The 17,217-nt window shown below is 42.5% G+C and overlaps 1 protein-coding gene across 22 annotated transcripts in view; it reads left to right on the top strand.

Moving 5' to 3' along the window:
* EPS15L1 (epidermal growth factor receptor pathway substrate 15 like 1) overlaps positions 1-17,217 on the top strand; it is a 51,285-nt gene that overhangs the window by 30,373 nt on the left and 3,695 nt on the right. For 7 of the 22 annotated variants that reach the window (XM_087952501.1, XM_087952498.1, XM_087952504.1 and 4 more), the window contains 3 exons: positions 559-606; positions 2,769-2,898; positions 8,925-9,130. The exons of 3 other annotated variants lie outside the window; for them this stretch is intronic. In XM_087952501.1, the coding sequence (XP_087808627.1) occupies positions 559-606; positions 2,769-2,898; positions 8,925-9,130 (384 nt within the window). The remainder of the gene's footprint in view (positions 1-558; positions 607-2,768; positions 2,899-8,924; positions 9,131-17,217) is intronic. 12 more of the 22 variants (XM_026670917.2, XM_087952515.1, XM_087952499.1 and 9 more) reach the window with 4 other exon arrangements.

Below are 17,217 nucleotides of genomic sequence, written 5' to 3'. Positions count from 1 at the left end.
ATTATTGGGTAAAATGGCCATTATTTCTTCTTTTCCACAGCTCAGCCTATTCTGTGGGGCTCTAGAAATGGTTATGGAGCAAAAACCATCTTATTCCAGGGTTTAGAGAAACACGTTTACATGTTTAAAACATTTTATGTAACGCCCTTAATCCCACTAGATGGCAGCAGCTGTTTTTCTACATCAAGGTGTTCAGATTCACTGAGCTAAGCAGCCAGGAAACTCATATTCTTTTTATCCTATCCAAACCTTTCTTTTTTTCTTCTGCAAATCTACAGTAATCATAAATATTTACTATAAATGTGTGGATAGGGGGCTGAAGAACAGGACAAACAAGATTAGCCTTCAAGGATATTTTCTGTGAAAAATCAAAACTCAACGTAAGGGTTCATGCTTTAATTGCAAATGGTCTCGGGTTCCTTGGACCTTTCCTCCAGATATTCTATAGCAGCTGATGTGAAAAGCTCTTACCAAGATTCTAATTCACTGCTGCTCTTTCGAGTTGATAGTAAAGTAGAGGTGATCCTTCCATCTAGTCAATATCCTTATTTCTCTTAGTCGCAAACAGATGTCTCTAGAAGGCTTAGGAGCAGGACATATGAGCAGGCAAGTAGCTCCTTCCTCTCTGTTGTTGTCATTGTGTAATTTCTGGCATTCCGATGTAAGCTGCTTGCCAGTCCTGGAGGTGGGAGGCTCAGTAGTTTGTCTGAGTAGCTTCCAGAGGCTCTAGAACAGTCAAATATACTGGTGACGAGAGAGAGTTTACCTCAGAAAACCTGGTACAGGTGGTCCTCGACTTACAACCGTTTATTTAGTGACCGTTTGAAGTTACAGCAGCACTGAAAAAAGCGACGATCATTTTTCACACTTACGACCGTTGCAGCCTCTCCAGGGTGGCGTGATTTACATTCGGATGTTTGACAGCCAGTTCGTATTTATGACAGTTGCAATGTCCCCGGGGTCATGTGATTCCCCTTTTGCAGCCTTCTGACAAGCAAAGCCAATGGGGAAACCAGATTCACTTAACAACCATGTTTCTAACAACAATTGCAATGATTCACTTAACAGATTTGGCAAGGGAAGTCGTAAAATGGGACAAATTTCAACAAATTTCTCACTTACCGACAAAAATGTTGGGCTCAATTGTGGTTGTAAGCTCAGGACTACCTGTAATCTTTGGAGTGCTCTCAAGGAGCAGTTTATTTATCCAATGTGTACAGCCATCTATTTCACCAAAAATTACTCTGTGCAGCATACAATAACCAAATAAAATAATATAAAACCAGGGATTATAAGAACAGTCATAAATATGAACAGTCGTTATTCAAAATCAAAATATTATTTAAAAATTAGAGTATACAAAGCACAGAGTAAGTATATAAACCACATACAGCTAGTCCTTGATTCAGAACCATTTCTTTAGTGACTCTTCGAAGTTGCAACGGCACTGGAAAAAGTAACTTACGATCAATCCTCACCCTTATGACTGTCCCAATATCCCCATGGCCACATGATCAGGTGTTTGGCAACTACCGTAGCATGCATTTATGATGGTTGTAATGTCCTAGGGGCTTGTGATTGCCATTTCCCCAGCCAGCTTCCAACAAGCAAAATCAGTAGAGGAAGCAGATTCATTTAAGGACTGCATGATTCACTTAACAACTAACAAAAAAAATTGTAAAATTGGGTGAACTCACTTAACAACTGTGTTGCTTAGCAACAGAAATTCTGGTCCCAGTGGTGATTGTAAATCGAGGACTGCCTGTATCAACCGCAGAATAAGGGAGCCACCTTAAGATACTGCCGGTTCCTGGGGATATAACCAGGTCGAAACCAATTTGAGGAATTGAGTCTTGATTCCTCAACATGAAGACAGGAATGGAGCTAACTTGAATTTGGGGGATGGGAAATGTTCCATTAAGCTCCAGCAGAGAAGGCCAATTCCTGGGATCCATCAGTGCAGGTCCCTCGCAGATAGTCCTTGCGGTGTGCCTGATGTATCTAATGGGGTGGGCTGGTGTAGCTGGGGAGAGGCAGTCCCTCAGATAACCCTGTCCCATGCCATGAATCCAAGTTAGTGACTTCTGTATTTCTTCCTGCACTAAATGCCAGGATAGTCTACTCTAGATAGCGATTAGATTGATTTTTATTGGAGCTCTGCCCACCCAGGAAACCCAAGCACAGCTTCACATTGTGTCCAATGGCAACTTGTGTCTGAGTGTAGGATTGTTTTCCTGCTATTGACAAATCCTTTGCAGTTATTATATGTCTAGTTTTGCTCCCCCCCCCTTTCTAATATTTAGATGTGGAAACAGCTATACTGGGACTTAAGAAGCAGTGTTTTTGTGTGTGTGTGCGTGCGTGCGTGTGTACGTGCATGTATCCAGTGATTCTCAACTTTGGAAGAAATTTATTGCAGACATAGATGTGTGCAAGTTTGTATAGCTTAAAGTATAACTGCTGCCTCACTCACTCCATGCCTGCCCTTTGGGCAAAATGGGATTCACGACCATGTTAAGCAGGTGTCTGTGAAAACCAGCACTGACATGGCGCCCAAAGCTGCTGAGTAGATGGTGGGGGGATTCTTCTGTCAGCTTCTCTGCTGTCTTTCCAAGGTCCTTCTCTCCCTCCTCCCTCGCCACCCAACAAGCTTGCAATGGAGCCTGTCCTCCTTCGTGTTCGGCATCCCTAACCCCCGCCCCGGATGTTGTTGTTTTTTTCCTTGGCTTCTCTGTGCAATAGTCTAAATGCAGATCTTTCTCATGCAGCCTCCAGCTTCTGATCCATTCTCCTCTTTTGGAGGAGCTGGATTCTCTGACGATCCTTTTAAGACTAAAGCAGACACTCCTGCCCTCCCGCCGAAGAAAAATATGCCTCCCAGGCCTGAGCCACCCAGTGGTGAGTTACATTTCTTTTGGGATGCTTGCTCACCAATGACAGCAAATGGTTGGCCAGCTTTTTGAGGGGTAGTGGTGGTGAAACTCCCTGAGTTTCCTCTAAAGCAAACTTTTTCTAGGGAGTAGCTTTTCTCCCTCCCCCACTCCACCCCACCCCCCCTTATACTTTCACTTGCTTGCTTTGATTCCCTTTCTCTGTTTCTGTCCCTTTCGCTCTTTCTGTTCCTCAGCTGGAAAAATTGCAAGGTTTCTGGAAGCTATGCACTAGTTTCTGTGCTGGGTGGCTTGAGTTTTCACTTCCCAAGTTCCCAAATAAATAGGAAAATAGAAGTCAGAGTAATTTTATGTTGTTATTGTCTCTTCCACCACGACTTGAAAAGACTGAACATCGTTCAAAATTGCTACATGGTCTCTTTTGTCCCTTGCTTTGTCCCATGCATCCTGCATGACACCAACAGGAAAAGTCATAAAATAATTTTATGACATGCAAATGTTTCTCTCTGCGGTGATCTTGTTTTACAGGCACATGAGTGCGTGTATGCATGCATGCATGCACAAAATTCAAAATCCCCCTTAGCAATGTTAATTGGGCCGGCAGGTTCTCTTATCCTACAGTTCATAGTATCAGTAAGTACTTCTTGGCTTTAGGCTTGGTTGAGGTCCTGGATTGCCCAATTTGGCCAGCATGGGACACAAGTAAAAATTTATGCTTCTTCCCCCACCTCTCCAAATCTGGAGAAGATTCATTGACTTCTTCTCACCTGCTGCTAAAGGTCTAACACAGGTTGCAGATAGCGCTATGCTATGTTGCTGAAGTGTCCAGAAAGGAGCCATGTAACTATAACCATGTTAATGTGAAGAATCTCAAAGCGTTTCCTCGCCAGAGGTTAGTTGCTCATTTCAGTCATTTGGGCATGAAAACTCCCCTCCCTTATTTTTTTTTTCATTAAATATCTGCTAAAAACCGTTGGTTAAGACCTCTTCTAAGAGTTCAAACAGATTATTAGTGCAAAAACAAAAAAGGAACCTAACTGCTGATAAGAGATCTTTCAGTGCTCACCGCTATCTAGCTTCTAGGTAAAAGTTGTTGAGCCTCAAAAGAGAGAAACAGATTTTTTTTTCTAAGTACAGGAAATGTCTGTGTGGGTGTCAGTGATTGCAAGTCAGTTTAGTGTAGCCCTTGTAGGTCTGTGATCCTGAGACCAGCTGCATCAGCCCCACCCAGACTCACATCCTCTTAACATGGTTTGAGCAGCAGTGCCAGCTAGCAATACCAGAAAGCACGTTCTCCTGTTGACACAGAAGAGTAGGGTGATAGTATTCTTCTAAACCTGCAAGGAACAATAATAGTGCAGAAAACCTACCATTCTTTTCAAAACATTCATTAGGCCTCATCCAGGTGGTTGCTGTCTGTATCAAGTTTGTTTCTTTTCCTTTTCTTTTTTTAACTGGCCACGGCTTTGGTCCAATTATATTTTCTGGGCACGAGCGTGCAGAAAATTGACTTCGTGTATTTCCTCCAGGAATTACTTTCACATTGACGCAGGCTTGCCTGCTTTTCCCTTTTTGAGTAAATGCACAAGAGACGTGACAGACCGGGTGCTCAATCAGGGTGTTAGAAGAAGCCGCTTAGGCTTCGGGATGGAAAGTCTGCTGTGCACAAAGCCAAACTTTATACAATATTCATCATCTTCAGATGGATTTGGTTCAGCCTCCTTGGGCTGCCAGGGCCTCACTATGTTATGGAGACATGATGCTAGAGAGGTTGCAAGGGATTCTGTCAAGGCCACGGGAGACAATGAAACAGGCAACATTTTCAACATAGATAAGAATGCTTTCAGGTTGTGAGCTATTGCAACGAAATTAGATGGCTTTCAATTGGTAGATCAGTCACAGCCTAATTTAAAGGCCACCCTGGCTGAGGCTTGCAATCAAACACCGTGTGAGATTAAGCAAGTCTTTTCTAAAAGATGTTGCTGCTTATTTTATCAGTATGATGAGAACAGAGCCATTTTTCCCCCTGCAGATTCTAGAACTAGATGTATAGGATGAATATACTTGCAAGATTCTGGTGATGAGCCAGAAAGAGAAGGGAGGCTGTTTCCTCCTGACTGAGGTGCTTCACTGTATAATAATGTTGTCAGACATTTCAAGCAGTGCTCTAGTAAAAGTGCTTTCAGGGGCTCAAAGGGAATTTGCAAGCTAAGCTTTCTAATCTGTTAAGATGTGTTTTCAGAGTCCATAATTTAAGAAAGCTTAACTGATTAATTTGTTATGCTGAGATTGCAGTTTGCGATCAGGTGCTCTTATCTATTTGACCTGAAATTCCGTGGCTGTTGTAGACCTTTAACACTGCTTGAGCAACAACATTGAAAGGAAGAGGCTTGTGTACATGTGAATGTCGGAAATCATTTTCAAAGACCGAACATGATGCAACATTTGGTATATCTAAGGCAGGGGTGTGGCTGAGGAATTCTGGGAGTTGAAGTCCACAAGTCTTAAAGTTCCCAAGGTTGGACACCCCTGATCTAAGGTCTTCGAAACGGAGTCCTCAAACAACAAATATATGTCCATGTGCATAGATATATCTCTTAACATCGTTAGCCTGTTCCACCTTCGTGAAAAGTTTGCTTTGGTGAGAAATTCTGCCTTTGCAGAGTTGGCACCATTGCTTGCCTCGGTGGTTAACACCTCTATTTCTGAATTCAGAACCTAAACTCTGTTTTCACATCAATGAAGGCCATTTCTTGTGGCTGAAATATTAAGAAATTGCATGACGCATCACCAGGCCACCTATGGTATCTGGGTCGATCTATTTGGACACTTAAATTATACCTTTTATTTTACCAGCTACTGATATTTTCAATTGCTTTCAGGTTTCACAGGTACCGTCACAGGTTTTGTGGCTGGATTTTCTCCACTTGTAGCCTTATTTTAATGGCAGGGGGAATTCTCAAAAAAGCGTCTGGGATTGTCTTTTATGTGCAGGGTGGGCATTTCCCCCCCCCCCTACAAATTGGATTGATGAGATGGCTGCGCATGCAGAGATGAGAGATCGCATGCTAGGTGGGAAAGTCATGTTTGCCTTGTCTTTGGCAATCTAGGAGGCCAAAAAAAAAAAAAAAGCGAGGGCAGGGGAGAGAAAAGAAAAGAAAAACAGCCGTATCCTCAGCTTTCAAACCTGTCCCAGACAGTCCATCAAAGCAGGGTCCCCAACCACGGTCAGCGGACAAGTCCGTGGAACAAGTCCTACGGCCGCTGGTTTGTGGCGCCCTTTTTGATGAAAAGTGCTTCGGTGAGCTTTTCAGGAAGCTGCCTTTCATCAAAGATGCGGCCGCGCTCGGTGCTTTTCGGGTAAGCCATTTCTACCCAGCTCGCCGCCATTTTTGATGAAAGTGCTTCCGGTGGGTCACGGGCTTTTTCCATCACGTACTGCAAGGACGGCGCTGCAAGGTTGGGATGCATCAAAGGACCTGCAAATGCTGGGGAAGCTGAATGTGCCCACAAGCTCAGCTCAGCTCAGCTCAGCTTCATCAGAAAGTTCTCTAGGCAGTCTAGGAACAGAGAAACATTCTGATGGAGGAGCTGAGCTGAGCTCCATGTGGGCACATTCAGCTTCCTCAGCATTTGCAGGTCCTTTGATGGACTGCCTGGGACAGGTTTGCAAGCTGAGGGCACTCCTGTTTTTCTTTTTTCTTTCTCTCTCCCCGCACCCTCCCTTTTTTTCTTTTTCTTTTTTTGCCTCCTCTTGACTATAGGCAGGAAACCCCACCTGAAAAGGAGGGGGCTGCCATGAGATCTGGCAGGATGGGGGCAACTTGCGCCCATCAGCATCAGGTCTCTGGGGAGAGAGCAATGCAGTCACAATCCTGCCTTGGGCCCTTTGAAAGGGGAGAGCAGCCCTGCTTGTGAAAAGGCTAGGATGGAGCCCCTTCTCACTGAAAATGATCAGTGAATGCCTCTCTGGCCATCTCAGCAAACTGGCATCAGTGACTTTTTTTCTCCCCAACAGCCTTTTAGCAGCTCTTGATACTATTTCCCATAGCGCTTGCTTGGTTTAACCCCACACAAATTCAGTCGTGGTCTTGGCCTGCACGCAGAGAGCAAGGAGAAGTGGTAGAATAGGGATTTATCGCTTCAGTCTATTTCCAGGTGGGGACAGAAGTGGGGGGGGCTAGTGCAGCTCTCTTTCAGGTTTAGGTAATTTTCCCTTGAAAAACATCCATTGGCGAGTCAGCTTTGAGCAAAGGGCAGAAGAGCAAGGTGTAATAGGTTACTGCTTACCTGGAATTTATTCAGGCCTCCTTCCTCCCATGTGCAGATAATGTCTCAGCACTGTTTTCTCCCCCTCCTCTGCATTTCCCACTGTTCCTTGTGTAGACTGGACTGGTTCTGTGCTTTCTCTGTTGAACCCAAATGTTGATTGGAGTTCCCAAAAGTACACGGGAGGGTTGAGAAAATAGCTTTTTTTTTTTTTTTTTTTTTTGAGATGGGGTGGAGAAAACAGAAGAGTCTTTTTAACTTTTAGAGATCTGCCTCCCGGTCTTCTTTATTTTAAGACTTCTGGAAGATTGGCGGGAGTTGAACCCAGAATCATTTGTCTAGCTTGCCCAAGAGTTTGAAGCTGGTTGCCAATTGCTGTCCCTCTCTGAACCCCAGAGCTTCTTTGGCACACTGCTTTCTGAAGCTCTGCTCCGGTTTGTAGTGGGATGGCTGCTTTTGGAGAAGCAGACATCCGATGCCACCGTGTGCATCTACAAATTTTGTGGCTTTTCTTAGAGCATGAACTTTACACAACATACCGAAAGGCGGCTGGTGGACTTGGCTAGGAGGTTCACCTCCAAGAAGTAGGCCATGGGAACAGTGCCACCCGAGAGCCCTAGAGAGCCACCGCCAGCCGGAGCAGAAAACACTGGGTGGGGGCTACCTCAATGGCCTCACTCAATGGAAGGCAGCTTTGCTGGAATAGAAAAGGGAAGTTGAACGAATCTCTGCTGCGGCAGCTGCCGCAAAGCCACCCTGCACGTGCCTCCCGCTTTGAGCCTGAGGTTTGAATTGACAGGGAAGGTACTCTGAGCAATTCCTGTCAGGTTAGCAGGCTCGGCCAAAGGCCCCCTCGCAGTCCTCCTCTAGCCCCAAATAGGCGGGAAGAAGGCCTTCCTCGTTGCCCCCGTGGGTCTTCCCTCAGAGCTGCAGGAGTGGGGTGGGTGGGGAAGCTGCTGGTGCTTGTTTGATTTTTTTCCCCCCCCTGCATTGAAAACTGCTGTTTATCGTCATTTTGTTGAAGTGAGCCCTCTGTGTGGTTTATGTTCACCACTTAGGCAACTGCTGAAAATCTTGTGGTTTTCAGTCGAGGGACCTGTTTTACTTGGGGGAAGGGAAAATACATTAGGCAATGATAACAACAGAGTACTTAAAATATCAGCAGCAATGTGTGTGTGTGGTTGTTTTTTTTTCCAACCCTTGACAGGAGCCCATTTGTGGTATTGATCATCGTATGAAAATTATTCTAGCTTTCTTTGAACTGCATCTGGTTTTTTTTTGGAGGGGGGGGGTTGTTTGTTTGTAAGGCCTAGCCTTCCACAGTTCCTTATGTCCCCTCGCTGCTCCCAGGATTCCTAAGCAGTCCCTGAAAGATACCAGATGGCATAAGATTTGTCTCAGCCAAAAAAAAAAAAAAGTCTTATTAGTTGGGCTGAAACTTTTAGATACTCTTGGGACTTTCTGTATGATGACTTTGGTTTTGAGTAATGCAGATATATTGGGGAGGGAAGAGAAGTATTAAAAGCAAGGTCCCATTTAAATCTGGGCCTGGTCTGGCTATGCAAAAGTGCCCCCCTTCTAAATTTTAATGACTCATAAACTCATTGTAGTGTGCCAGTGGTGGACGCTTTACCTTCCTGGGTAAGAGTTAGATATTTTTTTTCTATGGTAAGTAACCTTTCCCTTTCTTCCTTTTTGTTCTTTCCTTCCTTCTCCCTTCTCTCTCTCTCTCTCTCTCTCTCTCTTTCTCTCAACCTTTTCCAGGTAAAAGTCCTCCTGTAAGCCAAGTCGGGTCTTCCGATTTTGCCAAGCCCCCCGATCCATTTCAGCCATTCGGGGCTGACAGCAGTGACCCGTTTCAGAGTAAAAAGGGGTTTGGGGACCTATTTAGTGGAAGAGTCCTGTTTGCTCCTTCCTCTTCAAGTAAACCTTCTAAAGACTCTTCCCGGGGGTTTGCTGACTTCAGCTCTGTAAGTTAAGTTCCTTCTCTCTGAATCAACAGCTGCTTTTTCTAAGCTGCTAACAGCAGTTGCCTCTGGGCCCCGTTTCTGTTTCAACTGCCCCTCTTCTTCTTTTTCCTTTCCGCAGCTTTTCGTCTCTTAATCCTTCATGCTGTTTCTCTCACACCTGATGTAGTTCTGTATTTACTTCGGTATTCCAACACCTTGGCAGATCAATAAAGAGAGTTTGAGTTTGATGCTGCTAATTAGAGAGGTTTGTTTGCTTGCTTGTCCAGTGGAATACTGCTTTTTCTTCCAAATTTCCAGAGTTCTTTGGAGGCCTTGAGAGGGGACTATTATCCTGAAGCTTCCTTCAGGAACTTCTGGAATTCAGAAAAAAAAATGCTGCTTATTGTAACTTTTCAGCATTTTACAACCAAACACTTTCTTTCTGTATTCCACAGATTAACATGAGGTTTAATAGTTGTGCCCAGATTTTATTTCAGCCAGTAATTTGCAAGGACACAAGACCTTTGTTTTAACGCATTTAGTAGACATGTACATTACAAAATGTGAAATAAATTGCAAACGAGGCCATGTGGGAACGTCGGTAGTTTTTAAAAAGCCTTCCCCTGCTTGTGTGTGCCAAACATGATTAAACTACAACTCCCAGGATGCCCAAGTACCCTAGCCAATTGCTGGGACAGTTAAGAATTAAGAATGTTATAATTGCTACTTATTCAGAAAGTGTCAATTTGGGGGCAACTATTTTGAGGGAAATAGAGAAGATCAGACTTCTGATTGACTTTCTTGCTCAGAGAAGGACAGCTGAGATAAAGTGACATGTCTCAACAATGTAATGTTTAGGAATGAGAATAATAGAATAATAATAAATATCATTGTTGTACAAAATATGTAGAAGCATGGAAATGGAAATTTACAATCAACATACTGAACTCAGTGCCTGAGAATAGATATGGAGAAATAACCTTATTGCATTGTTAGGTACCATCAGATGTACAATATGGTCATATGCCTGCTTCAGGCTGCAGAGTATTTTTGCTGATGCCCCTGTGGAGGCAGGGACATCTATAAGACAGATTAAAAGTCAGGATGGTGGTTGACTGTAGTTACACAATCGAAGCTCTATACTACTGTCACAAAGCTGGCAACGTTAAGATGTGTGAACTTTGACTCCCAGAATTCTGTGAGTTGTAGTCCATATGTCTTAATGCTACCAAATTAGATTTTTCTTTTACCCTGGAGAAATAGAGGCTACTTGGAGCTAAGGACAATCCAATGTTTAGAAAGCTCTCAGAAACAGTAAATGAACGCTTCCTCTCTTCATAAATATATGATAAATATTTGCCCTGCGTTGGAAGGAAGCAAATTTAGAATAATTGTGGGGGGCGGGGTATTGTACCCATGGAAAGGTGCATGATGAATGAACAAGGAGCATGTTATACCGGTTTCCTTCTTGATCACCTCTGAGAAAAGATCATACAGGGATATGTCCAGCCTAGTTTAGGCTAAGCAAGTAAAGATATTTCCATGGTGCAGCAGAGCATTATCGAGAAGCAAGGGGTGTCTGTTTAACATCCATTTATTTAAAGGTCTGGTTTCTAGTACTAGATTTTAGATGAATGCTGGTATGATTAAAGTTCAACTGATAAACAGGAAAACCTACATTAACACAATCTTGCTTTTTTTTGTCTTTTTCAAAGACACTTTCAACCTCTTGTTTTCCTTGTTGGACATTCAGTTTTTCGGCAGAAATTGAGCTATACAATCCACCTGTGAAAATTGCTTGTCCTCCTTCCCCCCCTCCTTTTTTTTAAACACAAAACCTGTTTTCTTTCTGGTTATGTAACCTTTCTAAGAGTCTCTGGTGTTTAATCTGCCATTTGGTTTGCCATCTCTGGTATGATAACTCATACAAGCCCTGGATCCCTGAATAGGAGGATGAGCCAGTCATCCCCTTCCCCCAAAGCCCTCCTCGCTTCTCAGAAAGAGCTTGTGTAATTCCTTCAATGGAAGCAGTCAGTTCTCTCTCTCTCTCTCTCTCTCCCCCCCCCCCTCTCTAACGCTTAATATGTTAAACTCCATTTAACCTAAAGTTTTATATAGTTCCTCCGTCCAGCTGGGTGTGTATACATGAATGGGGCAATGGGGTATGTGTACGTGCATTTAAACCTCTTATGCTAAAAATCTGATTATCCCTACTACCCATCTTGGCCAGCCATGTGGGAGATATATTTTTTTTACAGTTAATTCCTAGTTGCATCCTAATACTGAATTTCACTTACAGCTTGTATATGCGGTTTGGTGCATAGCATAGCATGCATGCATCTGTAGCAGCAAGGAGGATGCTTCTGATTTTTCTTCTACTATTGCTTTGAAATACAAGCACCGAGAAAGCATAGAGGATGTTGTCTTTGTGGGCTAAGCTTTGCATTCCCGCTGGCTTGATGTTTGGTTTGAGTCCTCATCTCTTCCTCCTAAGGTCCATGAACCACAGCTTCAGAAGGGTGACCCTGGAAGAGGGTTAGGCTAGCTTCTCTTGTGCCTTGTGTTATCCATGACCTGCAGAATGCCAAATTAATCCTTGCAAAGGCTGTGACTCCAGCAACTGGCATGATTCCACTTCTCCAAGCTGGGGAAAGCCCTCTGGGACTTGTTGACCTTTCCATTGCTTGCATTGCTGGCAATTTTAGATGGGATGGGCTTCATTACATTCCTGATTCTCCCACACCCTTTGGAGCTGTCAACATGCCTCTCTTTTCAGGTGTCAAGCACAGAAAACTGAGCCTTGCTCGAGAGAGGAAACAGAGGAAATTTTTTTCACAGCTGCATAACACATAGAAAACATGTTTTTTTCCTGGTGTAGTCAAGTAATAGGGTACCCACTTTGATCAGGAGGTTAGGCCATTTTCCTACAAGGAAAAACTAAATTATGTGTAGAAAATTGGCAACTGATTTCATCCGGACAAGCACTGAATCCTTCATTATGAAATGCATAATGGATTTATAGAAGACATGAGATGGACATTGGGCTTAGATAGATTTACATGAGTATCAGAGATATTCTTGAAGAATGTGACTACCATACAGTATATTAAATATAAGAAAAATCTAGTTCAATCAGATTATGGACCTTTAATCCAGCAATTGTAGTAAGAAGTGCCCAAGCAGGTCCTTAGGACAATTGAGGTGAGGTACTATTTGATACATTACCAGTATTCATAGGCTCTATAAATCATCTTTAAATTTTTTCATCCTGGTGGCTACCATTGTGGGGCCCAAAAGGCACGTCCACATGTGAAAGTTCAGTTCAGTTAATTTATTGCTAATGGTCTGTGCACAGGAATCTGTCTCATAACAGTCAGCACCTGACTGTTTAGAATTAGAATTAGAAACGGGTCAATGGCACTTAAAGGAGGCTGGATTTAGTTAGCTTGTGGCTATGTAGAGATTCTAGGCTGACTTCTCTTTTCACTCCACGACAGGCTCTGCCATTCCTTCTGTACTACTGTATTTTCTGATAATGAGTTCTGTAATTTGCACTGTAGGATCAAATAGCTATTTTCGACCTCCTATTATTCAGCTTTATTGAATAAGCCCAGATTTTAATTCTGAGAAAGAGTGAAGGCAACTTCATTCCTTCTCCAGCTCCTTGAAATTTTGAGGAACATTTTCCCAAATCTGCTATATTCTCTTGATGGTACAGTAAGCAGAACTATGCAGAGAATTCTCTGTGTTGTTGTACCATATAAAATATAGCATACCAGGTTAACATTTTCATTGAGCTTTCTGTGGTGACCACAGGTCCCTTTATGTGACAGGCAAAATGTCACATTTTCTTTTGTTTGAATATATTTTTGCAACCTCCCACTATTCCTTTTTTATTTATTTAACCACTTTAAATGTTTTAGTATCACCATAGAATTATAGAATTGGAAGAGGCAGTGTAGCAGTAGCAATAGCGCTTAGACTTATATACTGCTTCATATTGCTTTATTGCCCTCCCTAAGCGGTTTACAGAGTCAGCAATTGCCCCCAACAATTTGGACCTTATTTTACTGATCTTGGAAGGATGGGAGACTGAGCCAACTTTGAGACAGTCAGGTTGAACTCCTGGCTGTGGGCAGAGTTAGCCTGCTATACTACATTCTAAACACTGTGCCATCACATCTCCTACAGCTCCCGAATGGTGCAGAAATAGAAATTAAAGCTGCATGACAGCTGTCCAGCCTCTGTTGAAATACTTCCAAGGAAGGAAATCTCTTCTGAGTAACTGGTCCCACTGTTAAATTCAGTGTACTGTTAGGATGTTTAGTTTTGTGGTATTTTATTCTAAACATTTAGCTAGAAACTTCTTTCTATCATCTTCCTAGTGTTATGAGCCTCGGTGGTGCAGTGGTTAGAGTGGAGTACTGCAAGCTACTTCTGCTGACTGCCGGCTGACTGCAATTTGGCAGTTCAAATCCCTCAGGCTCAAGGTTGACTCAACTTTCCATCCTTCCGAGATGGGTAAAATGAGGACTCAAATTGTTGGGGGCAATAGGCTGAACCGCTTAGAGAGAGCTGTAAAGCACTGTAAAGCAGTATGTAAGTCTAAGTGCTATTGCTATTCCCATAGGTGCAGGATCTGCTTTTTGGATTAAAAAATGCCATCATGCATGCTCAAAAGCAGCATCCAGGTCACGTTTGCATTTTAACAGATATGACTGTAGATCCATGGATTGCAAAAAAAAAAAAAACCACTCCCCAGGGCAGACAATTTGGTCTGTGTTCAATTCTGCATCGCCCTGGTGGATGGACAGTATCCAGCAGGATCACTAGGAGGAACAGACCTCGCAGCCTAGAAACTCCTTCCTATAACCTCATTATTCCAGGTTCTGCTATCTGGGATATTAGAAAACAGGTAATGGCTTTCCTTCAGGTACAGTTAGAGTATTATTATATCTTATCTTAGTATTTGCTTCCCAGGGCTAAACACATTCAGCTTTCCAATCCCCACACATTGTCCTTACTCCCTTGCTCTGAATTAGATCCAATGATCTGAATCTTTTTATTTCCAAATGTGATGCTCAGAATTAGCAATATTCAAGGAGGAGGTCTAGTATATAGAATAAAGTAGAATAGTTGTTATTCCAGTGCCTTTTTCCACAGGTAATTTTGCCAAAGTCATACTCCCCATTCTATGCCACTGCATAGGAATTTCGTTACCTAAAGTATATGATTTTGCATTTCTGTCTGATGAATTGAATTCTGTTTTAACTCAGTTTTTCTCACCCACCAAGATAGTTTTGAATTTTATTTCTCCTGTATGCAGCATGCAGTTCACCCACCTGCAAATTTGAATAAAAATACCCTACACTTCTTCATCCAGATGATTAAATTGGGGGAGGAGTGCTAGAGCTGCACCTTGTTACACCTTGCCTGATTCTCCCCTCTAATTTGAGGAGGAAAATCACCCTTTGTGAATTGTTATTGAGCCACCAGTGTATCCACTTAATAGTTGTGCCATTTAGCCTTTACCTTTACCTAATAAAAATAAAACAAAACTTGGAGCAGCTATTGCAACTCCCCACCTTCACCTAATAAATTACTCAGAACAATTAACCCACAGGATTTCTCAAAGGTGATACATAAAGATTTGGGCAGACCCTCAGTTTGTTCAGACACAGTTCATTTGATCCTAGAGATTTTAAAGTACCGTATTTGCCGAGCGTATAAGACGACTGGGCGTATAAGACGACCCCCCAACATTTCCACTCAAAATATAGAGTTTGTTATATACTCGCCGTATAAGACTACCCCCTTCCACACACCTTCCACTTTTGCACTTTTTTTTTTTTGACGCACTTTTCTGCTTTGGACAATTTTGAAATGAGCTAATCCAATTTTGAACCAAGAATATGCAAATAGCTATGGAGTTTAGAAATGAGTTTTAAAAATATTTTTCATTGCTTACCATTAAGCGTAAAATATGTTGTAAATAAAATGAGAACACAGGAAACGTTCTCTTCTCAATACAGCTGATCTCTCTCTCTCTCTCTCTCTCTCTCACACACACACACAACCAAAAACCCGGACACTGAAAAGGCTGCCAAGGAACAGTATATTCAATGCCTTCTCTTTAATCAAGAAACAAGGAATTCCTTAGAATCTTTTTTTTTTCCCCAAGTGGCCCTCTTTAAAAAAAAAAATGGAGGTAACACTTTCATTCAAAAAGTCTTCCAGTATCTGGAGTCGCTCAGACATATTGAAGTGAGGCAGGAGAGTAAGTGAAATTTGAAATGATCCAGCTACAGTTTTCTTCCCCTCCCGCCCTCAAGGCCATTATCTCCACGTCAAACGAACGAGGGAGGCAAAGAAGCCAAACACGCTAAAAAGGATCTCTTTATTTTCCTACACAAGGTCACACCTACTTTTCCGCATTCAAAGGACAACCTCTCCTCACCACCACCACACACACACACACCCCAATACCCGCAAACAATGTTCTGGGCATTAATCACCATTGCTACATTAACCTGGTAAATTTATACCCTGCCTCCCCCAGTGTTGCTTTGACGGCAGGATTTCACACAGCGGGCGCTCGCTCGCTCTCTTCTCCGCTCTCCCACCGTTCGCACATGTTGGAAGCACTGTAAAACCTGATAACCCACCCGGGGCTCCCCATCCTTAACCTACAGCCGCCGCACACACACACACACACACCCCCCTCCCCCCAGCCTCCCTCCCGGCTGCAACTCAAGCTCGAAGTGGGAGTCGGAGTCCTCCCGGCGTATAAGACGACCCCCCACTTGGAGGCATGTTTTTCAGGGCAAAAAAGTCGTCTTATACGCCGGCAAATACGGTAAATGAGTATTCTGATTATTTTTCTATATAATTCAAACTTTAATCCAGCTTTCTCATCCCATTCTGGTAGCAAAATAAGAGTTGAGTCGTTCTTTTTTTTCCCTTTGTTATCTTTTACCATTTTGTCATCAGCAAACATGAACCATCTAATTGCATGTTCTTCTTGTTTGGATCATCTTGAATAACTTAAAAAGTACTAGTTCCAATACTGAGGCTTGGTAGTTTCTCTCTTCTTTACACCATTCCCTTGCAAGAGCTGCCTCGTGTATTTTGTTCTCCTAACTAGAATATTCCTTCATAAGAGGAGTTTTCCTCATCTTAAAACTCTCCTTTTCCTCAGGATTTTTGGTAAGCCCTTTCATGAAAGAATCTTCAAATTTTAAGTAAACAATATTCATTTGTTTTATTTATATTCAGTATAGTACAGCATACTCAGTATAGTCATTTTTTAAACAGATCTGCTTGAGAGCTATAAAGAACTTGAGAATGTAAAGATAGCTCTTCAAAACTAGGCCAAAGACCTGTCTTTATTCAAGACTAATAGCAAGTAGAAACAGTAGACTGCTTAGTAATGGATCCCTGGACAGAGGTTGGACTAGATCAGAGGTGTCCAACCTTGGCAGCTTTAAGACCTGTGGACTTCAGCTCCCAGAATTCCTCAGCCAGTCATGTGGAGTTAAAGTCTTAAAGTTGCCAAGTTTGGACATCTGGACTATATGATCTCCAGAGTTTGTTCTATTTTGGATAGATTTGGCCTGTTGAATTTCCTTTTCAACCACATTCTTACCAAACCATTCTTTTCTAAAAAAAAATAAAATCCTTTCCAATTTTATATAACTATTGAACTTATTTTTGTTTATTCTACTAATACATGATTTGAATAGCAGTAGCATTTAGACTTATATACTGCTTCATAGTGCTTTACAGCACTCTCTAAGCAGCTTACACAGTCAACATATTGCCCCCAATAGTCTGGGTCCTCATTTTATTAACCTTGGCAGAATGGAAGGCTGAGTCAACCTTGAGCCAAGTGAAGATCAAATTTCTGTCACTGAGAGTGCAGCTAGCCTGCAATACTGTATTCTAACCACTGAGCCCCCCTGGCTCTAAACTTATATTTACGCAGTTGCTTCTTTCCATTTGTTTCAAGAATATATCCAGCAGATCTTGTTTACTGTTTAGGATTAAATGCAAATTAGCATCCCATTGATTCAGTTTCATGACTTTGTGTTTAATCTTCTAGAGTTGTA

Source organism: Notechis scutatus, chromosome 1 (genome assembly GCF_049901735.1).
Source record: "Notechis scutatus isolate UNSWTSFEM ecotype Mainland chromosome 1, rNotScu1.2, whole genome shotgun sequence".
Taxonomy (NCBI): Eukaryota; Metazoa; Chordata; class Lepidosauria; order Squamata; family Elapidae; genus Notechis; species Notechis scutatus.
The sequence above is the reverse complement of the archived record's forward strand: the minus strand, read 5'-3'. Positions and strand labels throughout refer to the sequence as shown.